Source organism: Acanthochromis polyacanthus, chromosome 3 (assembly GCF_021347895.1).
Source record: "Acanthochromis polyacanthus isolate Apoly-LR-REF ecotype Palm Island chromosome 3, KAUST_Apoly_ChrSc, whole genome shotgun sequence".
In the NCBI taxonomy this organism is placed as follows: Eukaryota; Metazoa; Chordata; class Actinopteri; family Pomacentridae; genus Acanthochromis; species Acanthochromis polyacanthus.
Genome location: NC_067115.1, coordinates 1,697,733 through 1,720,369, shown reverse-complemented (window position 1 = coordinate 1,720,369; position 22,637 = coordinate 1,697,733). Strand labels below are relative to the sequence as shown.

Sequence of the window (22,637 nt, the reverse complement as noted above, 5' to 3'; positions counted from 1 at the left end):
TTCTTTATATTTTTACACTATTTTAACGTTGTTTTAGCTGCACAAAACACTGAACCATGCAGGCGTTTTTACTATATACAACACCAAGCTGACTCAGTATCCTGGTTCATCAGAGGTCAGTACAGGAAAAAGTCTCTAACAAACCGTTGGCCTTTACAATGGGGAAGTCTGATCATAGGTGGAGATTTCAACGGAATGGGATTGAAGCCAAGAAATTTGCATAAACCGACGTCCTACAGCAGGTGGGAGCATCAGTAGTGAGTGTGAGCAGAGAACAACACATCAATCCTGATTTAAAATGCTACACAAAAATGTTAATAAATAAAAAAAATCTCAAAAAAATTAAAAACTTCTGACAAATACCAGTAAAAGACAAATTTATTGTCAATTCAAACATGTCGTTATCGTTTAATTGACGTTAATGTTAAATTCAAGTTTAATGCAAATTAATTTCTAAAATTTGAGACAATTAGTGACAAGAGAACAAAATATTGATTGTATTTTATCTTTACACGGATTTATTTGTTGAAATAAGAAATAAAAATAGTTACAGAAGTTTTCTCATCAAAAAGAATGAATGTTGAGATTAATGAAGAGGTTAGTTGTGGAGGTTCAATTTGACTGAGGTTGTTTTCTGAATATGCAGTTTCCAGATGTTCCCTGAATGCCTCACAGTCTCCGTGCACAGAGAAGCTTCTAGTCTCCATCAGTTCCAGCAGCAGCTCAGACGGGTTAGGGTTAGAATCATGGAGCTGCACTTCTGATGCTCTGCTCTGCTGATGGATGCTCTTCTTACCACACTGGCTGATCCCACAGGAAAGATGAAAATTCAGAGGCTGGCAGCATTCAGTTTACAAAGCAAACGTTTGCAAATGTTTTCGCTGAGAGCTCAGAGTAGCTGCTGACATTAACTCAGTCTTTAGGGGTTCAGCACTTTTTATTCCAAGGAAATGCAAGAACAGAATGACTAAAAGGGCAATAAAAGGGAGTAAAAACCCTCTGATGTGCAGCTGTTTGGTGGGAAACGAGAAGCTGGAATCACCCAGTATCCACAAAGATCTCTGTTTTTAAGTTTAAACCTTAGTCACTGTGATTTTCAGACAGTGACACACCAGCCTTATGCCTTACGATGAGGAAAAAAACTACTTTTAACTTAAACAGCAGGATTGACTCAGAGCTGGGGGATTTTTGTCATTTTTTGTGGTTTTGTGAGTAATTACTGACTTGGTTTAATTATAGAGGCTGAACCTCCTCATGTTGCCTCACGCTACAAACTTTTGAAGCTCTCCACCTGCAACTACAGCTGCAGTGTTGCTGCTCAGATTCCTTCTTTTGACCTGGTTCTTTCAGCTGATGGATGTAAAGGGGCTAAGCCAAAGCTTTAAGCCACTGAGAGCGCCCAACCGGGAATCATAAAAACGTAATTGACGTGCTTAATAACCGTACTAATAAATGAATGTCCAACTCGTTTTAACTTGCCTTCCACACAGTGTCTTTATTGGCTTTCCAAAAAACTCCAAAGTGCACAAGCTCCCATTCATAAGTTGTCTTTCACGGTTCGGCATTCTGTGTACAGCACTCCAAATACAGTATTCCGTGGTCAAAAACTGATTTGTCCCTTCCGGCTGGAAACTCTACCTAGCCACAAAGGTTCCTACCTTTTATAGGCAAAATTGACAATCAATTATGAGTACTGACACCACTATAATTACAATAATTCCAAATCTGCTCCTACAGGATGGTTTCAGTGTGAAGTTTAGATATTTGTAGAGGATTTCTTCTGTCTCAGATGAGCTGAAGCTTGACTAAGATTCTCTAAACCTAACTCTTAGGATCTGGTCATATCATAGAACCTCCTGGGGATTTATTTGGTCTTGATTTTTCTTCCTGATCTCTTCCGTTAGAGGAAACTTCTGACAGATTAGAGAGCTTTGATGAAGCACCAGAGGGAGTTTTCCACCAAAACAAGGCCTTGAACTCACCAGCACCATAAAACACCGGAAAGAACATCAGTTGAGCTGCTGCATAAAGCACAGCAATAGAAAAGACTGGAAGGAGGTTTTGTGTGTTTAGAAAGTTCTTTTGATCCTCCTCTTCACTTTCCATTGTGTGTCCTTTAATAGAATTTTCCTTTACTGGTTGAAATAATGCAGCAACCACACAGGAACAGTTTGTTCTTTCACAAACACAACCTGCTTCCACGTGTCTGTTGGTCGTCAAACACTCGTTGCAACGATTAAATGTCATTCAAACCAGCACATTGTACCACAGAGACACTGACCCCGTTAGAGGTTTCTGCTTTTACCTCACCACTCCCTCCACAGGTGGATCACAGGCCAGTAAACAGTTAAAACTTCTGTATGAGAAGCTCTGCTCTGTGGTTGGTTTCTATAGAATTGAAAGACGGTTCTGACGTGAGCTGACTGGGTCTGCTGCTCTGTACGGGAGGATGTGGTGGACCAGAAAGCTAAACTAAAGGCTGGACAGCGACGCTATAACTGGGTTTTCTTGTCAGCTCTGTAGTCTACATTTAAACAGAACAGGAACACATGTGGTTTCCTGAGCTGCAGCAGCAACAGAAACACCGTTTGCAGATGATAGAGACTCTACCTGTGTCATGAACACATCAGAATCTCCTGTCAGTACAACGGTTTGCTCCAAAAAATAACTTTTCTGGGTACAAATATAATTGTATGGTTTAAAAACCGTCAACACAAAGAGCTGACAGAACTTCTGCACAGTTTGATCAACATCCAAGGATTAGGAAGATCAATATTTATAGAAGAACAAGAGCAATGGTTCACAGTTACTTCACTTAGTGTATGTCCAATCTGAGGGCAAACCTATGGATAGATGGCTGGATGGATGGATAATTAATGTAATAAAAGTGTCTAAATTCTCAAAGACAAGAGTTTTAAATGATAAAAAACAGATATTTGTCTTTTAGCTACTGGGTGTTGCACATCCATCTGTTGGTCTATCCCAGCTGATTTAGGGTGAAGCAACATATACAGACAATCACACAATTTAGAATAATCAGTCAGTTGTTAGAGGAATCTGGAGAACCCGTAGAGAACCCACCCATGCACAGGGAGAACATGCAAACTCCATGCAGAAAGATCCCAGAAAGGCCAGGACGCGATCCAGGGATCTTCTAGCTGTGAGGCGACAGTGCTAACCACTACGACACTGGGTGTTGCACATGTCCAGGCTTGTTGGTTTTAGTTTCTAGTTTTATTTTGTTTTTCATTTTTTACATCTCCTGTGTTTGTCTACATGAAGGTTTCATGTCTTTGTCACTTACTTCCTGTTTTAGTTTTTCCTGCCCTTGTGTGTCGCTTCTGTTTGTACTTCCTGTCTTTGTCTGTTTCCTTCCTCTTTTGATTGGCCATCTATCTGATGACTCACCTGTATCTCCTCCCCAATCATTGTCAGGGTATAAATGTCTGCTGGATTACCTCATGTTCAACTGGATGTTTCTCTTCGTCTTCCTCAGCTCTGGTTTGTGTATTGAGTTCTTTGTCGTCTGTTTGTGGTTTCTGTTTATCTGCTTCATTGTGGATTCTGTGTTGTATCGAGCATCCTGTTTCCATAGTTGGGTTTTTATTTTTTACTTCATCAAGTCAAAAAAATGGTGGATACTGGTGAAAAAATGGTGAAATGTTGGATCCTGATTCTCCAGGCATCATTTGCTGCCATTCTGTAAGACTTAATGAACGTGTAATGGTCTTTTCCTGATCAGTCGTTGATGATACAATGAAATGAAATGGACCCGGCATGGTTCTCTTTTGAGGAAGGTGTTTATAGTCTGGTAGAGACTCTGATTGAGGAGTAGTAAAGGAAAGGAAAACATCGAGAAAGGGCTGAGTTGATGACGTGTCCAGCACTGTTTTCCTACAACTTTAATTAAATGCATGGTTGTGAGTGTGTTGGACATTTAATGAGCCTTGGTCCAGTGGAGCTCTAACTTCTGAGATGATGAAGATTGTCTTCAACAGTAGAATTTGTCCAATAATGGTTTATTTCTTTCAAGAAAGGTCAAGAAGTTCAACAGAGCATAGAAGGAGTGGAGGTTGGGTTGAGAACCAGCAGGTGTTCATTAGTGCATACTTTGGTGAGGTTTGGAGAACTCGTCCATATCTCCTCAAAGCCATCACTCCCTAAAACTAAGCAGGATGTAGTAACCATGGTTACGTCCTTCAGTGGTGTAGGTTGAAGATTAAATCTGTTTCCGTTGCATCTGCAAAACTCTCATTATCTATTGCACAAAATAAAACAAGAACTGCAGCTTTAAAACCAACATTTTAAGTTCTGCATAGTATTTTGATGGTTTGTGATGAAATGTGTTGCATCAGCTCAACGTTGTGTCGTTAAACTCAGATTTCTAGTTGATTTCAAACTAAATTCAGGTTTGTTATTTTGGATAGGTTTCAAAGGGTAGACAGTCGACATGCAGCATCAGGAGGATGTTTGTAAAACTCCTCCTTCTGTAAAGAGTTCTGATTGACTGAAGGAGCAGCCAGACGAGAATGAATCGATCCATCAAACGTCTTCTTCCTCTTTGTGTTGAAATGTGATCATGTTCTTTCAAACTCTGCAACCTTTATTAACTGTTATGAAGCAGTTTCCCTGTGAAGGTTGATGCAGGTTTACAGATTGGGTCAAATCCTAAATAATCAGAGGTGGACAGAGTAGCCAAAAAATCGTACTCAAGTAAGAGTAATGTTACTTCAGAATAATATTGCTCAAGTAGAAGTAAAAAGTAGTCATTCAAAAATTACTCAAGTAAGAGTAAAAAGTATTTGGTGGAAAGACTACTCAAGTACTGAAAGTACTGAGTAACTGTTTGACTGTAATGTCTGATTTATATCTTTAGAAATGATGTGATCAGACAGACAAAATTTAAAATAATGTGCAAATTCTGGTATTTCCAAATAATAAAATAAAAAATAAAATAAAGAATAACAAAATTAAATAACATCTTTAAAAATGACGAGTTCAGGCACAAGAAACACAAATTTCCAAATCTTGGTTTTTCATAGCATACAGCCAGTCAAACAGTTACTCAGTACTTTCAGTACTTGAGTAGTCTTTCCACCAAATACTTTTTACTCTTACTTGATTAATTTTTGAATGACTACTTTTTACTTCTACTTGAGCAATATTATTCTGAAGTAACATTACTTTTACTTGAGTACGATTTTTTGGCTACTCTGTCCACCTCTGTAAATATTAATCATTGATTTATGATCATATTCAGAGGTATTGATGTCTGTGTTTAATGAATGTTTCCATTTTTACACCTTAATGTCCATTTAACAGTTAATGTTGTAGAACATCTGGTCTAGATTTGTGTATCTGCTGCTGTCTGTTTGGTTTTGAGCAGGAAGTCAACAGGAAGTTTATTTTCTCTCAACCAACCACTGACAAGCCGATTAGTTTTATCTCTAATATTAAACAGGAACTGCAAAGAGCTTCATGCAGCAGAAGTGGAGTTTTAACCTGAATTTAGCTGCAGCATCTCTGTATACATTTTCTCACAGTATTTATTACATTTTTAGTTATATTTAACTTTAAGTTCCTCTTCCCTAAAGGTTCTGAGCTCTTCTTATCACGTGTTCTCATTTTATATTCATCTTTTGTCAGTATTTCCGTGAAGTGGAGTTTATTTTTACAACTTATAAAGTACCCAGTGATTAACACTTCTCTTTTATTATAATTATTATTTTGAGCTGCATTTCCAGTATGAGAGGTTTTATAAATAAAGTTTATCTTTATCGTACAGATCAGTAGTTCAGTGTACTCAGAATGGGATGTTATTTCCTGTATCTGCAGTGTTGCGTTAAAATGCATCTACATGTAAAACCTGTCTTAGGTTTGTAAACCAGAAACAGTTCAGTTTATTCCAACATTTATTCAACATTTTATTTAAAAAAAAAGTGTTTACAAGTATTAGAAACAGAATCAATGCATCGTCTGCATTGATCCTTCTCTATATTTCCTGTTTCTCTCCATAGAAGCTGCTTTAATGGATCCTCCTGCATTATTAATATTACTACAGTGGATTATAATGAGATGAATACAGGAGGTGGAATCATTAAGTTTTTGTGAAGCTGGAGCAGAAAAATCCAGCTTTAGCTGCTTTGACGGCGTGGCTCCATGTCCTTCTTTCTCAGCAGAGCTTAGGTTATCCACACCTGTCCTGCTCTCATCATCAACAGGGTCAACAACGGTGTTTTTGGACACTAGTATTGTAGAAGTGTGCCGTTAAATGTTTCATTAGATGTGAGTTGCTTACAATGGACGTGGACATACACTTTGTTCAGGGACATAATGAACATTTCACATGTACGTTCTTGCCTTTTACCTCAAGGACAATAAAGTAGTGTCTGTATACTTCTACTTTGAAAGCACCAACTTCCCCTCCACCCCTGCAGCTTTCCTCTGCTGGTTTGGGTGTGTTTTGTGTCTAAACTGAACTCTTCCTGTGATTGGCTGACCGTGAAAGCTATCTCTCTATTTCAGCCAATCATCATCATTTGTGTAGTTTTGTTGTCCTTTCCTCAGCAAAGAAACCACTAACGCAGCTGGCTGAGAGCCAAGTTGGATCTGCAGTGAGCAGCTTTAGTTTTTACTTGATTAAAATAGTAATTAGTTAGATTACTCGTTACTAAAAAAAATAACGCCGTTATTCGCATCACTGGTTTCGAAGCTGTTCAGTATCAACAGATCGTGAAGAGACAGAATCAGAATTATTCCACCATGACTGTTTAACTCCGTCATGAAGTCCTGGACCACATTTATTCTCCTCTTTTTCCTCGGTAAGGTCATTTATATTTATTTCTGTACTACTTTGGTTTCTGTCAGGATTGAACTTCTAGTCTGGTTGTTCTCTTCTAAACATACATGGCGTGTTTAAAACCATCCAGTGGAGGATCTAGAATCCAGGTGACTGACTGGCGGACCTCTGTCTGCTCCGAGACCCTCAGCAGACCCTTTACTTCCATTTTTTTCACCTTTGATGCGCAACATGGGTCAAAAGTGACACAAATCCAAAGGAAAGTGGACATCTCCTGACCCACACTGCGCATCGAAGGGTTAATATTGTCAGAACAGATCCCTTTACTTCCATCTTATTTCATATTGTCAGCGGTTAACGTGCTCTGAAATGACGGGTAGGACGGAGGACTAAACGTGTTTTTATTGTTTTGTGACTAGTGTTGATAACGTGGTCTCAGTTTGTTCCAATTTATTTTATCCGATCCAGCTGATGTTCTGCTGCTGAGGCTGTGAGTGTTTCTGAGAACAAACCTGTGTTGTGGGTGTTCTTGGTGAGACAATAATTAGTTTTCTGTCTCGTTTTTAGCAACACCTGGCTGCATGACAAAGATCTATGTGGATGAAACGGGAATTTACATCCTTTCCGATCCTCACCGTTCTTGAAAAATATGTTTTTTTTTGTTTTTTTTTATTTATTTCGGGAGCATTTAACGATCATTTGACTTGTCTTCCACACAAAATGATCCGCTCCTGTTCAGCTGCTTCAGTCATCAAGTTGTTTTGATGGAGAACAGTGAGGAGCATAAAAATGATGACGGTAAAAAGCTGCTACTGGAAATGATGGACGACGGGAATGCTGGTAGGAAACTGTTAAAAGTGTGTTAATTTTTATTTTACCGATCAATGCAGCAGATTACTGATTACAGACAGCTGTACAATAAAACTGTCAGACATTTGAACAGGATAAAGTGCATTGAGGTCTAACACTGTCCCATAAAGCAGGATATTAATTTAATGAAATGTAACCAAATCAAAGTTAAACTAATGCTACTGGTTGATTCTTATTTGTGATCTATCAGCTGCAGACCAAACATTAAAACGTATTTATGCAATTTCTGCATCACCAACTAAATAGATGTGGGGTTCCCATAGTAACGCGATGAATACAGTGTGTGATACTGGAACTAAACTGCTTCAGTCAGTGGTTTTAGTAATGTACAGATCAACAGTTTTACAGATAAAACATTTTCCCTCAGCTGAGATTCTGAAAACTCTGACTTCGTGGATGGATGGATGGATGGATGGATGGATGGATGGATCGATAGGTTGATTTTTTTTTCCCCTGGTCAAATGTGGAGCAGATTTTAAGAGAAGACAGTTCATTTCTGAAACATTTATTCTATTATTTATCAATGTATCAATATTAAAAAATATATTTTAAGCAGCAGCTGCTTTGTTTGTTCACTTTTTGTAAAGTTAATGAGAATCAGAAGATCCAGGATCAGCGTCAATAAATGGGGGTGAAAGTAATTTCTGATGAAATAAAAACTGAAGATTCACTGAAATTAAAATAAAACAGCCGTAAAAGTACCAAACTTTTGCAGCTGCAGAACGTAAACAGGAAGTGTGGGGGGGGGAGGACTGACCTTCAGCTGTTGATAAACCTCCATGTAAATGTTTTCATGTTATCAGTATAAATAGGAGAGCTGTTTACTGCTGCAGGATGATCTGTTCTATCACGATGTCCTCTAAACTGAAGGTTCTTTATTCTAACTAAAACATGACCCAGCTCTCTGGAACACATTAGAACTTTCTCTACATTTATAGTTTTTAATGTTCTTTTCCATTTTGTTTTGATTTCTCCACATCATTTCTGTCTCTGAAGAACTCGGCTGTAGGATCTCTGTCAGTGAAACCCATTTACATTAACATCTATTCATTAAGGAGGAACCTTGTGGAGTTTGCTGCATCCAGAGTTTTAAATCTTCCTCTGAATGTATTAAAGGAAAAGTCCATTAAAGCTGCACAGAGAGAAACAGCTGGACTTTGATCCTGGAACATGTTTCTCCTTCATCCAGGAGGTTTCTTCGCTTCAGTCCAGAGAAGTCTCTAGGATGAAGGTGAAACATCTGTAAGAACCCAGCTAGAGGTCCAGCTGCTTCTTCCTGATCTCAGTAGGACCATAATGACCTGGATGACTCTGCAGAGTTACAAGCTGTTGTTTGAAATCTGACACCAACCAGGAGATGGAATCCTGTTGCTCAGATCAGCAGCTGATTGAATCATGAAGCAGAGACTAATGTGCTGCTGGAGAGGAAGAACGTTCTGATCAGATCATGAGGTCATCATGGAGATCTTCCCTGACTTCACTTTAAAGACCAACACAGGAACTCTGGAGGATCTATTTATGTGATCCGTTAAAATAAAATGTTCATGTCACACTTTTAATGTTGCACAATAAAGCTCAGATTTTTCAAATATTCTACAGAAATTCAAATAAACCTGGAATCTACAACATTTATAACGTTTCCTCAGCTGTTATCAACAGTGGAAGAATAAAAAGGTGATGCTACAAACTCCAGATATTTAACTATTTAGTTTAGTTTGTCTACCTGCTCTGGAAACGCTGCCTGCAGTTCATCTGAAAACTCTCTGAATGTTTGAGAACCAGTTGGACTCAGGAGATCTGAGATTTTTTTTTATTATATTTAAAGGATCTGGTGTTGCCATTAGAAGTCATTTTTATAAGCTGAGATTTGGATGTTTTTCCTGCCAGAGTATCATGATGTGTTCACAGACTGTGGGAATTTTGAAACTCTGACAGTTTCTAGCTGATAAATGGTGTCATTCTGACATTTTTAAAGAATATAATCTTCATTTCAAACACCTTTTTGAGGGTTCTGATGGTTAAACTGGAGTTTTTCTTCCTCACTGGTTGTCAGTTCAGCTGATGTTTGGATCATTTGGTGACTGTCTGGAATAAAATCCTGTAATGTCCTGACTTTACTGTGTACAGTTGCCTTGAGATGACCTGTGTAATGAGTTTATAGTGCGTAGATAAGATCAAACTGAAGCTGACTGATGTGTCTTTATGTTTTACAGTGATCAGTTTATGTGATGCTGAAGAAGAGAAGAAGAATCTGTCAGGAACTAAAGGAGGAAACATCACTCTGCCTGATCCTCCACTGGAGAGAGGATTTCTGTATTATGGAGAAGTTATTGCTCAGGTGATAGAAGGAAAACTCATCATAGAAAAGAACATTTATAAAAACAGACTTCAGTGGAATAAATCCTCAGGACTCTTCACTCTCACAGACCTGCAGAGGAGAGACTCTGGGATTTATAAGATTGAATCTAAAGAAGGAGAAGTTTCCAATATATCTATTTATAACCTCACAGTTTACGGTAAGATGGTTTTCTTCTTCTAATATATTGATCAGTGTGTGTTGGCAGGAATGTTGTTCTAATAACTTCCTGTAACTATCAGTGACATCATCAGTCCTTTCCAGTGACCAAACCACAGGTCATGTGAGGTCACTGATGAGCAGCATCACGTGTTAAACCTTCACATGTTTTTACCATGAAGACGACCAGCGAGTGATTAACACCTGAGACACACCTGAGACAGTCCTACATCAGCCCTTCACACTGAGACTCACATCACAGCTGGTTTCACAACTTTATGGGAGAAAAGAAGCACTTTTCCAGCATCGACATCAATAACTTAGTTGACTTTCTGTTCTGTCTGGAAATTATGCAAAATATCAGCTTCATAAAATGAAATTAATAACATAGAATTTAATTTTTTCCAATAATTGGATGCCAGAAGGTAAAAAGACTTTTATATTTCATGTCATATTTTAATCATTTACATTCCGTCACCACTAATCAGCTCAGACTGCTGCTCTGAGTTTTATTAAAACTGTAAAACTTTATTCTCTAATTAAATTTAAGTTAAAGGGATCCTGAAATGCAAACTCTAGAAATGTTAAGTCAGAAACCATAAGAGAATATTATTTTAAAAAATAGAAAAAGCAAATTAAATATTTTTAAAAACTTCACTCTGAAGAAAAATCTAAATAATTAAAATATGTGTTAATAATTGTAATTAATAATGTTGTTTATATGATCATGTAGTATGTTAAAATGTAAAAATAAAAATAATTTTGTTTAACTTATTTTTTGCAGAGTTTATGAAACATATATGTATATCCAAGTTAAGCATATTTTTTTAAATTAAAAAGCAATAATGTAAATATATGTATGTTTGTATTTATGTGTCTGTGAATGTACATGTATGTGCGTCTGTATTTACATGTTTGTAGATTTGTATATGTGTGTTTGTATTGTGGGACCAGCTGTAGATCTTTTACTTCCTCTAGAATCTGTCAGAGTTTACGGTGAAATCAGTCTACGTCGTGTTTTATTCAGGGTTCAGGTTTTGTTGTTGCTGAGAGAGAGACAAACTAAACATCAGCAGTCTGTAAATAGATGAATCAACAATGGTTAATTATCTTGTTTACCTCACAGTCGACCACAGTCTGCAGTTAGCTGATTGCTTCATTTATTTCTTCACACAATGGAATGAAAAAAACATGTTTTGAAACTCAAGTGTGAGTCTAAAGACCAGCAGAATGAAGAAACCTCAAAAACAACCCAGTGGAGGTGGCTAAACATCTGGAGCACTCCATCCAGCTGGGAGGTCCACATGAAGTCTCTGGAAGGATTTTATATCTCATCTGGCCTGGAAACACCTCAGGACCCTCCAGGAGGAAACTGGAAAACACTGCTGGGGAGAAGAACGTCTGAACTGAGACTGAGAAGCTGAAAAAGAATGAAAACAGTCTTTAAAGGATTCTGAGATGTTTGTGGACCAACACTCTGGATAAACCCTGAACAGATAAACACTGTTTAACCTGCAGAGCTGTTTACTTCATCATGAAGGAGCCTTAATCTGGTTTATGTTGACATCAGCTGTGCAGCGTGAGACAGACTGAAGGTGGAAGTCTGTAAAACCCAAAACATTTTGCAACCAAACACAGTATTTCTCCACAGATCAGGATTCCACATGTCTGGGTTCAGCTTCTTTCCACATCGCTGCAATAACTGATTATGTAAGAAGATCTATCTCCCAGTTGTATCTACTGGTCAACAAATTCAGTTTTTTTAAACCTTTAAACATCACAAATCTTCTTAGAATTCAGTCAATGCAGCCAGAATTAGAGACACAACTTCTCCTGAAGGTTTGAATCTGCTTTCCTGGATGGAAACGACTGTTTAGACTGAAGGGAAATAACAGGAAGTACTGAGTCTCTGCTGAACATCACATCTGCTGACGAGCTTCTCAACATGAACAGGATTCAGAGTTTACATCAGAGCTCCATGTTTATATTCCACAAGTTCCACAGCTTCCAGTATGAAAACATTCTGAAACAAGCTGGAGGTCAAAGGTAGAAAACTGATGTTCTTCCTTTTATTTTGAAAGTCCCTCCACAGCCTGGACACTGAGAATAAAAGCAGAAGAGTTGATTTTAACTCTTTAACTGCTGTTTTCTGTTAAAAAGATGTGCAGCATAATAAACTTTGAACCCTTAAATATCTAAAAACCCACCAGCAGGTTTTAAATGAGTGTTAAATGTTTTATACATCGCCAAAAAAAATCATTGATCAGAACCAGAAACAACCAATCATGAATCATTCAGTTCCATCAGGAAAATTAGCCACATTTACACTAAAAATCATGATATTTCAGCAAAAAGCGCTTGATTCCAAATCTCTCTGTTAAAAAACTGCCCTAAATGTACTGTTTGTATGAATAAATAAAGTCAGCACGGCTCAGGAACAGAGAACAGAGGAGGAAGTAGTTGGAGATCCATCCAGCATGGAGAAACATCTTTCTACTGATGATGAACAGAGTAGAGAAGAAACATGGAGATAGAGAAAAATCTACAGGATGAGGAGATAAAGCTGCAACCAAAACAAGAAAAAAGAGACACAAAAACGAGACGCAAAGCAACAGAAAAGAGACAAAACTGTCCCAGAAAGACCTGAAATGGGACAAATGTCACAGAAAACAACAAAAACAAAAATAGAACAAAGTTGACGAGTTGTTGAGACATTCAGCATGATTCTGTCTCCTCCCTCATGTTGTTCTGCTTCTAAAAATGAACCACAGTGAGTTAAAGTGGGACAGACTGTGGCCTTTATCCTTGTGATTGAGGAAAACTCGTGAAATCACCACATGGAGACATCAGCTGATGATCAGTTTTTAGCATGAGACAACAGTTTATAGAAACAGGAAGGAAAAATGGATTTAAAGGTCTTACATCAGGGGTGTCAAACTCAGTTCCTGGAGGGCCACTATCCTGCATGTTTTAGATGTTTCCCTCTTCCAACACACCTGATTCAAATGATCAGCTTATCATCAAGCTCAGCAGAAGCCTGGTAACGAGCCTGATCATTTGAATCAGGTGTGTTGGAAGAGGGAAACATCTAAAACATGCAGGATAGTGGCCCTCCAGGAATGGAGTTTGACACTCCTGTCTTACATCCTTAGTCACTGTTTACATCAGTTTCTGTAACTTCCTGAAACTGAAACATCAGCATGATAGAAGGTCAGATGCATTAGATTAGATTAGACTAAATTAGATTAGATTGAACAAATTGCAGTTGATGTTCCAACCAGAGCAGCAGTAGCAGCAGTGCAGTGTTAGATGTGTAGTTAACAGCTTTAAGGCAGTGTGAATGTGCTGAGATACATGTACAGTATGAACATGTTTAGGATGTAAACAGAATAAGATTTAGGTAATTTAAGTGTGTTAGATGGATAAATGTGGATATAAAGACAGGATGCAGCTGGTCAGAAGGTTTTTTAACGGTGCACCTGGTTTCTGATGTGGTTGTAAATGTTTTTGTCTAGAACAACGATGTCTCATCTCTTCTGTCTACATTCATCTGTTTCCAGGTGGTTTATGAGGCAGAACTTGTCTTTCAGCTTTCCCCTTGTTCTGCTCTACCTCCTGGTTCATCCATCATTATCTGCACAGCAGCTGCTCTTCTGTTTTCCTTTAACGCCTCCTCACACCTGTCTCTGACGTCAACCTGAGCCACATCATTATAATAACCATCTAGACCTCCATGAACTCCAGGTTCTGGTTCCTACCAATGAGACAACGTCAACATTTAGTCTAAATATCTAAAAACTGGAACTTTGTCTGGTCCAACTTTAACCCATCAGATTCTACTGATGTTAGAGCCTCAACAGTTGGAGAAATGTGGACCAAAGACTGTATTTTAGTAGAAACATGGATCCATCCATAGATATACACTGACAGGGACTTTATGGAGACACTAGACTGCATTTTTTAGGGTAAAAATAAAAATTCTCCACTCTGAAAATATCTAAAATTCTCAAAAATCGGCCAAAATATTTTCCAGAACTTACCTTTGGGTCCCAGATACCAAATAAATAAAGTCTGATGTCTGAAAGGACCCAGACTGAACCACTAGAGCTCCTTAATGCTGACTTCAGTCCTGTTTTTGCAAAAAATTTCCTTTTCTTTGTGTCTGAACTCACTTTGAAGCCTCCTGATCACCTTCAGAGCAACAATATCTGGTTGACGTCCTCTGAGATCAACAGGAAGACAAAGAAAGTCTCTGAAGTCAGAAAAATAAAGCTCCTAACTGGAACCAAAAACAGTTCTTGGCAGTGACACCACTTAAAAACAAAAACGTTACTTTAGTTCTACAAAGACCTTTTAGCAAGACATTCCTTCAAGAATTGTTTCTGTAAATGGTTCTTTAAAGATCACCAAAGTCTCCCAAGAACCGTTTAAAAATGGTTTCTTTGGGTACGATAAATGGTGCTCCAGACAACTTTATCCAGATAGTTCCTACTGAGTCATTATTTCATTTATCTTAATTTTTTGCATTATTACAGACAAAATTTGATTCTTTTTTTGACACATTTGTTATATCAGTCAGATGAAGTCATAATTGAAAAACTTTGTCATTTAGGAATTTTTAGTTAGCAAATTTAGATTATATATGGACAGAATCTGAGTCATTTAGGACAAAGTTTGATTACTTTTGACAAATTTTGAGCCACTTTGGACAATTCTTGTGTCACAGTGGACACTAGTTTTATGTTTTAAGGTCTTTTTTTGGGTCATTATCGTCAGAATTTGACACGTTTGTCATTTAAGTCGAATTTCTGTCAAAAACGGAAGATGCAGGTTCTTGTTGTGAACTCTTGTCTAATTTCCAGTGTCCATCTGGTCCTCTGCAGACCCTGTAGCGCCTCCTGCTGTCCAAACACTGAATGTGAGCTCTGACAGCTGCTATCTGCTGTGTGCTGTGGACAAAGCTGCAGAGATCACACTGTGGTGGTACAAAGACCAGGAGGTGGTGGACCAGAGCAGATCTGCTGGACCTCTGCCTCTCACTGTGACCAAGCAGGACCTCAGATCCTCTTACAGATGTGTGGCTGGAAACCCTGCAGAGAACAAGACTCTTCTAGTGGACGTTAAGACATTTTGTCCTCAAATCGACAGCGGCTCAGACGACAACCAAAGACATCGTAAGATCAGTTCTAACTCTGATTTTTATCACTAAAACATTTTTTGGTGTGTTTGCTTGATATGCAAGTTTTGTTTGATAGGTTGGATTATTGGAGTCGTCGTTGGATGTGTTGCACTTCTTGCAGTCGCTGCATTTTTAATCTGGTGGAAGTGCTTCAAGACAAAGGAGTGGACATCCGCAGAAAGACAAGGCAGGTGATTGTTTTGTTGTTTTACTTCCACTGCTTGACAACAGATTTTTATGTTTCATGTTTTTACCACTGTCAGAAACAAAAAGGAGCAAAGTCAGAGGGTAATTATCCAAGAAAAACTGAGAAAAATAAACTTTTTTAATTTGGGTGATCCTCATCACAACAGACGCTGCTGCTGCTGCTTCATGGCTGAACGACTGATCAGATCTGACTTTTGTGCTGATCTGGTGATTCTGGGTTGTCAGAGAGAGAGAACAGTAAACTTTCTCTGCAGTGTTCTTCTGGTGTAAAAGATAATTTCCCATAACTTGATATGCGTCAGATAGGATCTGTTTATGTCATCTGATCCGCTGTAATCAGATCAGTGAACTGAAGGTGATTTCCACGTTACTTAGAGCGGACAGACGTGTTCAGGTTCATTGTTCTGCTGACAAAAGGATATTTGAGAGTTTAATGCCTCTGGTTTTCTCAGGTGTTTTCCAAAGATCTCCATTTCAGACATGAAAATAGTTTTTGTTTTCTCAGGTATTCACCACATCGTCATTTCTTATTCAAGCAAAACAGGAAATCCATTTTAAAGAATTACACGTATGAAGACTCTAAAGAGTGAAATCTGCAGCTTTTGTCATCACATTCTAGTACAGATAGAAATAACAAACCAGATACATGGATTTACCCATTTTTACTTTGTCCTATGTTCATTTATCCATCCATTTTTTCCCACTTCTCCGGGGTTGTGTAATGGAGGCAGAAGATAAAGCAGGTCATTCTAGACGTCCCTCCCCCTGGTAATGCTTTCCATGCTTTCCATTTCCTTCTGGAGGATCCTGAGGCATTCCCTGGCCAGATGAGATATGAGAGTCTTTGGGTGGACCCTGGGTTCTTCTCCCAGGTGTACATACTAGGAAACTAGGAAGAAGGCTCCATGTACTAAACTTTCCTGGGGAGGCTGAGTGGTGTGCAGTCCCCCTATTTTTAAAAATGAACCACCTCCCTGGTCTGCTACTCTACAGGTATCATACTCGATGTCCACACAAAAATGAAGAGACTTGTCGGTCAAAGAGTCCAATAATGTTCAGAGCCTTCAGCTTCTTGGGGCGAATCTCATGCACACCTGGCACTTTGCCATGGAAGAGTTTCTTAACTACCTCGGCAACTTCTACCACAAGTACAGACGGATATTCCCCAGATTCTTCCGGCTCTGCTCCTCAGCAGAGGACGTGTTGACCGAGTTGAATAGTTCTTCGCAGAGCTCTTTCCACCACTCAACAGTGTTCCCAGGTTGGCTATACACAGCCTGGACCAAGCCCTGCCTTCTCTTCCTGACATGTTTGCCAGAACCTCCTTGAGACCAACCAAAAGTCCTTTTCTGTACCTTCTCCAAACTGATCCCACATCTGAATTTTTGCTTCCACCACTGCCACAGCTGGTGCCGTTTTGGCCAACCAGTACCTGTCTGCTGCTTCAAGAGATCCCCAATCCAGATACTCCTACAAGACTTCCTTAATCAGCCTGATGGTGTATCAATGTTGTGTGATGCGTCTAGTGTGTAGCTTGCTTTCAGCTCCACCGTTGGCTAGCTAGCTCAGCTTAGTGAAAAGGAGAGCCGAGTGCGTAAGTCTCTCTCTGCCAGTATGTAGCCTCTCCACAACAAGTCCTATGTAGTGCCTCCCCGTGGCGATACATGGAAACTGGATACCATTCGGCTCCAGGCTAAACTACAGGGGCGATGGGTAGACGGGGCTCATTAGCTTTCGATAGCCGCTCATCTAGGAGAAGGAAAACTCTGATTCTAACACCCGGTTTGGTGAATAACCGTTAGCCATTCGAGGCAATCCACCCTGGTCCTCCAGGTTGGGTTTGGGAGTAAGGCCAGCTATCTCACCACAGAAAACACGCCCAGCTACAGAAACACCAACGAGAGACCAAGAGATTCCGTATCTGGATGTGGAAGGTTCTTCACTCTGAAGAAGGATGACGTCAAGTGGTGAAAGTCAAGGAAGTTCGGAAGCCACACGACAGAACTGCCTCTCCCTATCCAGAAACACCACCATTGGAACATGGAACGTAAGGACTATGTACCAAAGTGGAAAGGCTGCACAGATAGCAGCAGAAATGAAAGCTTATAACATCATACTGCTTGGAATCAGTGAAAGTAGATGGACTCAATCTGGATAGAAAAGACTGATAAGTGGAGAAATGATTTTCGCATCCATCAGCAGGTTTTCAGGTAACCTCCACAACAGGCACCAGTGAAATTCTGGCCACTGCTCCTATCAGCTTCTTCTGCAATGAAGGCTTTGAACATGGCCCACTCAGATTCCATGTCTCCAACCTCCCCGGGCTACAGGAGAAACTCCAGACGTTCCCAGCTCACCCTCACCAGCAGCCTTCCATCAGATCCAACTCAACTCTGCTCCTCTCTTAACCTGAGTGTTCGAGACATTCAGCCACAGGTCCGATGACACGACTTCAAAGCTGATCAAGACTGTGGCCTAAAGTGCTCTGGTACCAAGTACATTAATGAGCTATCTTATGCTTGAACATGGCCATATTGATGACTAACGCAGAAGTCCAATAACAAAGCACCACTCGGGTTCAGAACAGGCAGGTGGTTCTTCCATATCAACCCCCTCCAGGTTTCTTCATTGTTGCATATGTGAATGTTGAAGTTCTTGAGGAGAACGATGAGTTCCCCTTGCAGACCCTTTCCAGGACACCACCAGAGACTCCAAGAAGGCCGGGTCCTCTGAGCGGCTGTTCGTTGCAACAACAGTCAGAGTTTTCCCTCCATGACGCCCACTTGCAGAGAGGCGACCTTCTGGTTGTCCAAGGAGAACTCCAACAAAGCAATGCTCAGTTGGGATCTTGTGAGTATCCAGCAGCTCTCACTCTGGGCAACTCTGGAAAAGAAGGTGAGCCCAATTCCTCTCCAGGAGTTCGGTTCCAGAATGGTATCTAGTCAGCACCGTTCCACCTCCTGCAGCACATCAGGTTCCATCCACATCGCTGCATTTATTCTATGCCTCCAGATGGCTGCACGCCTTAATGTCCACTCCTGTCCACTGCCCAGTTGACAGAGTAACTAAACCCAGTTTCCAGCCCTGTGGGTAGTGGGTCCACTGGGCGGTGGTCCAACATGTTGTCGTTTCAGGCTGTGTCTGTCTGAGCCCCACAGGGCAAAGCTCAGACACCAGACACTCGAGCTCCCCTCTTGGGCCTGGTTCCAGGTGGGAGCCCCGGTCCCTCTACTCCAGGTGAGGTCGTTTGGTAGTCAGTTCTGGACACTTTTGAACACTTTTGAAACCTTAGACAGGTTTTATGCCTATTTGTGATACAGTTTGAGTCATTTTGGAAACGTTTTAAGTCATTTTGTATTCATTCATGTCATTTTCAACAAAATTTCAAGTTTTTTTCCACAAGTTTATTTAATTTTGGACACTATTTCATTTTGGTCAAATTAATATTTTGAACATTTTTTGAGTCTGAAATAAACCAGAATGACCCTTCAAGTTTACTTCAGATCAGTTTCGTAAATGCAGGCCTTCTTGCGGTCCATGCAGCTGCTGATGATGATGATGAAGGTAAAGACTGTTCTAGAGAGTAGAAAACAGGATGCAGGGAGGGAAAGAGGCACTGAGGCCATTTCAGACCGACAGGAACAGAAATCGTATCTGGACAAATGACCAGAGCAGTGGCAGAGGGAGGAAATGATGGGATGCTGACCAGCTGATTTCCCAGAACCATACCGGACTTTCCAGGCAAATATTGACCTCTCAGGAAACAGATGGTGTTGTGAGTATAACCTTTGAAATCACACTTTGTCTTCAACAAGTCAGATGGACGTAGTGGAAACAAATCAGCACATTATCTGTAGATGAACTGAATGTTCCACAGAGCTCTGAGTGACTATCTGCAGACTCAATAACCTAAATGAATTCTAAATCAGCAGTAAATTCTGTTATTTGATTCGAAAATGAACCAAATTAAAGCTTGAAATTGTGCTATTTCAGCTACATTCACTTTGTTCTACAAGTCTAGCTCAAAAATTTGCCAAAATGATAAATCAGTTGCACCAGAGTCCTGATTCTCCATGATGGACTCAGCTGTGACCAACAGAGAAAAACTGAACAGGAGATCAATAATGCAGCAAAGAGGAAGTTTGCAGAGGAACACAGAGCTTCTTGTTTGGCGTTGACATTTAACTGTTCATCATTTATCAGGTTCCAGCTTCCCTAATTCCAGTCTACCTGTGTAACTGTGATATGTGTGGGAGTCATTAGATACCTTTGTTGTCATGACGCTAACTGAAGTGTTTGCTGCATTAAGTTACCATAGAGACATTTGTGCATGAGCAGAGTTTCCCAGGGAAGTGTTTTACTGCTGGCTAATACTTAACAGTTTCAGCCTCAGATCAGATGGTAACAGGATATTAAACTGGAGCTTATCCTCTATACGCCTGTATCTCGTTTTTGCAGCTAAATACATATTTTTTATGGTTTGAAAAGTCACAAGAGGAAACACTTTTATTTTTAAGGTGAAAAAGTTGTCTTGTAAATGTAAGTTGACTGAGAAAGGCTCTCTGGAGTAAGAAAGGATGAATTGTAGGAGTCTGAATGTGGTGCAGCTTAAAGTAGATCTTAGTAAGAACTGACCACATGATGAAGGTATCAGACAAACAAGTATCTCAGTAGAGCATCTCAGGATGTGGGGTGATTGATCTGGTGCAGCTCTACAATAATGTTAATTGTATTTATTTCTTTAATCGACTGCAGTGTGATTGTTGTCTTCTGTCCTGTGGAGTTCCTCAGGGCTCCATCCTGGGACCTTTTCTATTCACTTTCTACTGCTCATGCTCTATTCATTGGTTCTCTTGCCATGATAATAACTTTTATGTTCTAATTTGACAGTTATCTGAAGTTGTTCACTCTGACGTGTTTCCGTGCGTCATGCTTACTTTCCCTGCAGCTCTTCAAAGAAACCACATTTTTAGAAGAATCATTTCAAACTGTGGGTTTAGAGTCTGACTAAAGGAAATTACAGAAGTTAGTCACTTGGAATGTCTTTGTTCTGCCACAAAATCAAACATTTAAAATGATTCATGTAAAAATCAGATTCTTGTGGAGATCTGCTTGGAGCTCAGGCTGCACTGTTGGTCTAAACTTCGTTCACATTCTCTGAATCTTTACATCGGAGAGTTTGAGTACAGAATTAGGACGACCCATAGAGACACAGTTATGGAGAAAATAGCAGCTGGAATGAACCAGAATTCCCCTTTATCTGCCAAACTACACCCTTTCCTGTTCAAGCAGCTCAAACAAAGCATGCATTGTTTCCTCCTAATGTGGACTGTTAGAGAGTTCTGTTCTCTTGTTGACCCCAAGAAGCAGCACAGAGCTTTTAGAGCTGGTTGAGAACTTTGCTGAGCGACAAACAAAGACTCAAGTGTTCCTACAATTTCATTACGCTGACTCCTGGTCAGATTCTGGACTGAACTCAGTCTATTTTTCATCGTGTTTAAGGGTTTTGGCCGACAGTATCTGTCCAGTTGAACCCTCAGCTCTTCAGAACAAAGCTGGTGCTGCTCTGGTTGAATGTTAGAACAGGAAGTCTGAATGTTTTAAATCTCTGGAACATTTTATTGATCCTTCTCGTCTGATTTGTTCTGATGAAGCTCTTTGTAATCCTGATTTGGAAATAATAATATTTGGCTTATTTATAAATTAATATTAACCTTAAAATTTGTGTCTTTGCAGATCCGGAGGGCACGAATCCAGACGTGGAGTACACTGAAGTAAACGTCTGTCCTGACAGACGCAGTCAGGTTGGTGATGTTTAGACTCTAAAGTAGAATTCTGTGGTAATGATGGTTCTACAGCAGAGATGTTTATTCATCTGTCCTCCCACAACATCAGTTCATCGAGTCTGCAGGGACTTTGTTGATGGAGCCACACCTCTGAACCAAACTACACCTTATCACTGGAAACTGTTATTTATTGTGAAAACAGAAGAAGCTTCACTCAGAAACACATGAAGGTTCAGATACAGGCAGTTCAAAGATAAGTGGAGAATGTGCTGCCCTTGGCTCTGAGTTCTGTCTGAATACCAGAAGCAGCCTGTATCAGGTTCCAGGACCTCCAGGGTGGAGATGATCTGAAGCTCCAGACGGATCAGTTCCTCCCTCTGGCTGCTTTCAGACGCTCCCTAATTCTGGTTCCACTCCCACTTAAATTCTTCTCTCCACTGCTTACTTTTGGTGTTTTTGCTTCTACAGGGAGGAAATTTACCGGATTCACCAGAACCTGTGGATCTCTCCAATCTGACAACAGTTTATGACAAACTGGAGGCTCATCGGATGGTGCCGACAGACTCTGATGGTCACGTTTGACAGCAGAAAACACATTTCTACCATTAATGTGCAGCTGACTGAAACCAAAGATGAAGGAAAATGTACAGATCATTATCAACCTGTACTATTGGCAGTTAAACAAAAGTACAACCGTCCTGTACACATTTCAATATTTGCTATTTATTGCATTGCTGTGATTGTATTCACTTCTTGCACTGCTTTGTTACTGTCCATTGTTACATTTCATCTGTTCTCAGAGCATCTCCACATTTCCTCCTTCATGTTAATAAAGATGCTCTGCATAGAGATGTGGTGTTTACTGTCTCCTGTGGTTCAGACATTCCTTCCTCATTGAGTAACACATTCTCTAGATGCTGCATCACTGCTGACAGTAAGTCCTTGTAGAGAAATAGAGTGGTTTCAGGCTCCAAGACCTTCACAGCAGAACCCTTAAGGTCTGGACGTTTCTGGAATCTGGAGGCCGAGTCAACACCTTGAACTCTTGGTCATGTTCCTCTAACCATCAGTAGATCCATCAGGAAATGAAGCTGCCATGAAGATGGGCACGGTCAAAGGAACGTCCACATGAATGCAGGACTCCATCTTCCCCAGCAGAACATCACCTCCTTCCATCCTGCTGCATCTCCTCTGCAAGGAAACACACCTGAGATGTTCTGTGATGTTCTGATCAGCAGCTGGGAGGTTTTCAGCAGCTCTTCTGTGGGATCAGACCTCCTG

At 40.0% G+C, this 22,637-nt stretch overlaps 1 protein-coding gene across 8 annotated transcripts in view; it reads left to right on the top strand.

The window, feature by feature from the left end:
• Positions 1-22,205, top strand: part of LOC127533053 (uncharacterized) — a 56,220-nt gene extending 34,015 nt beyond the window's left edge. For 6 of the 8 annotated variants that reach the window (XM_051945112.1, XM_051945114.1, XM_051945113.1 and 3 more), the window contains 5 exons: positions 9,883-10,185; positions 15,068-15,358; positions 15,440-15,550; positions 21,307-21,374; positions 21,825-22,205. In XM_051945112.1, coding sequence (XP_051801072.1) covers positions 9,883-10,185; positions 15,068-15,358; positions 15,440-15,550; positions 21,307-21,374; positions 21,825-21,938 — 887 coding nt within the window. In that variant the 3' untranslated portion in view covers positions 21,939-22,205. Of the gene's footprint in view, positions 1-6,575; positions 6,822-7,497; positions 7,640-9,882; positions 10,186-15,067; positions 15,359-15,439; positions 15,551-21,306; positions 21,375-21,824 lie in introns of those variants that run through there. The other 2 variants (XM_051945111.1, XM_051945110.1) reach the window with 2 other exon arrangements.
• Positions 22,206-22,637: the final 432 nt, after the last annotated feature.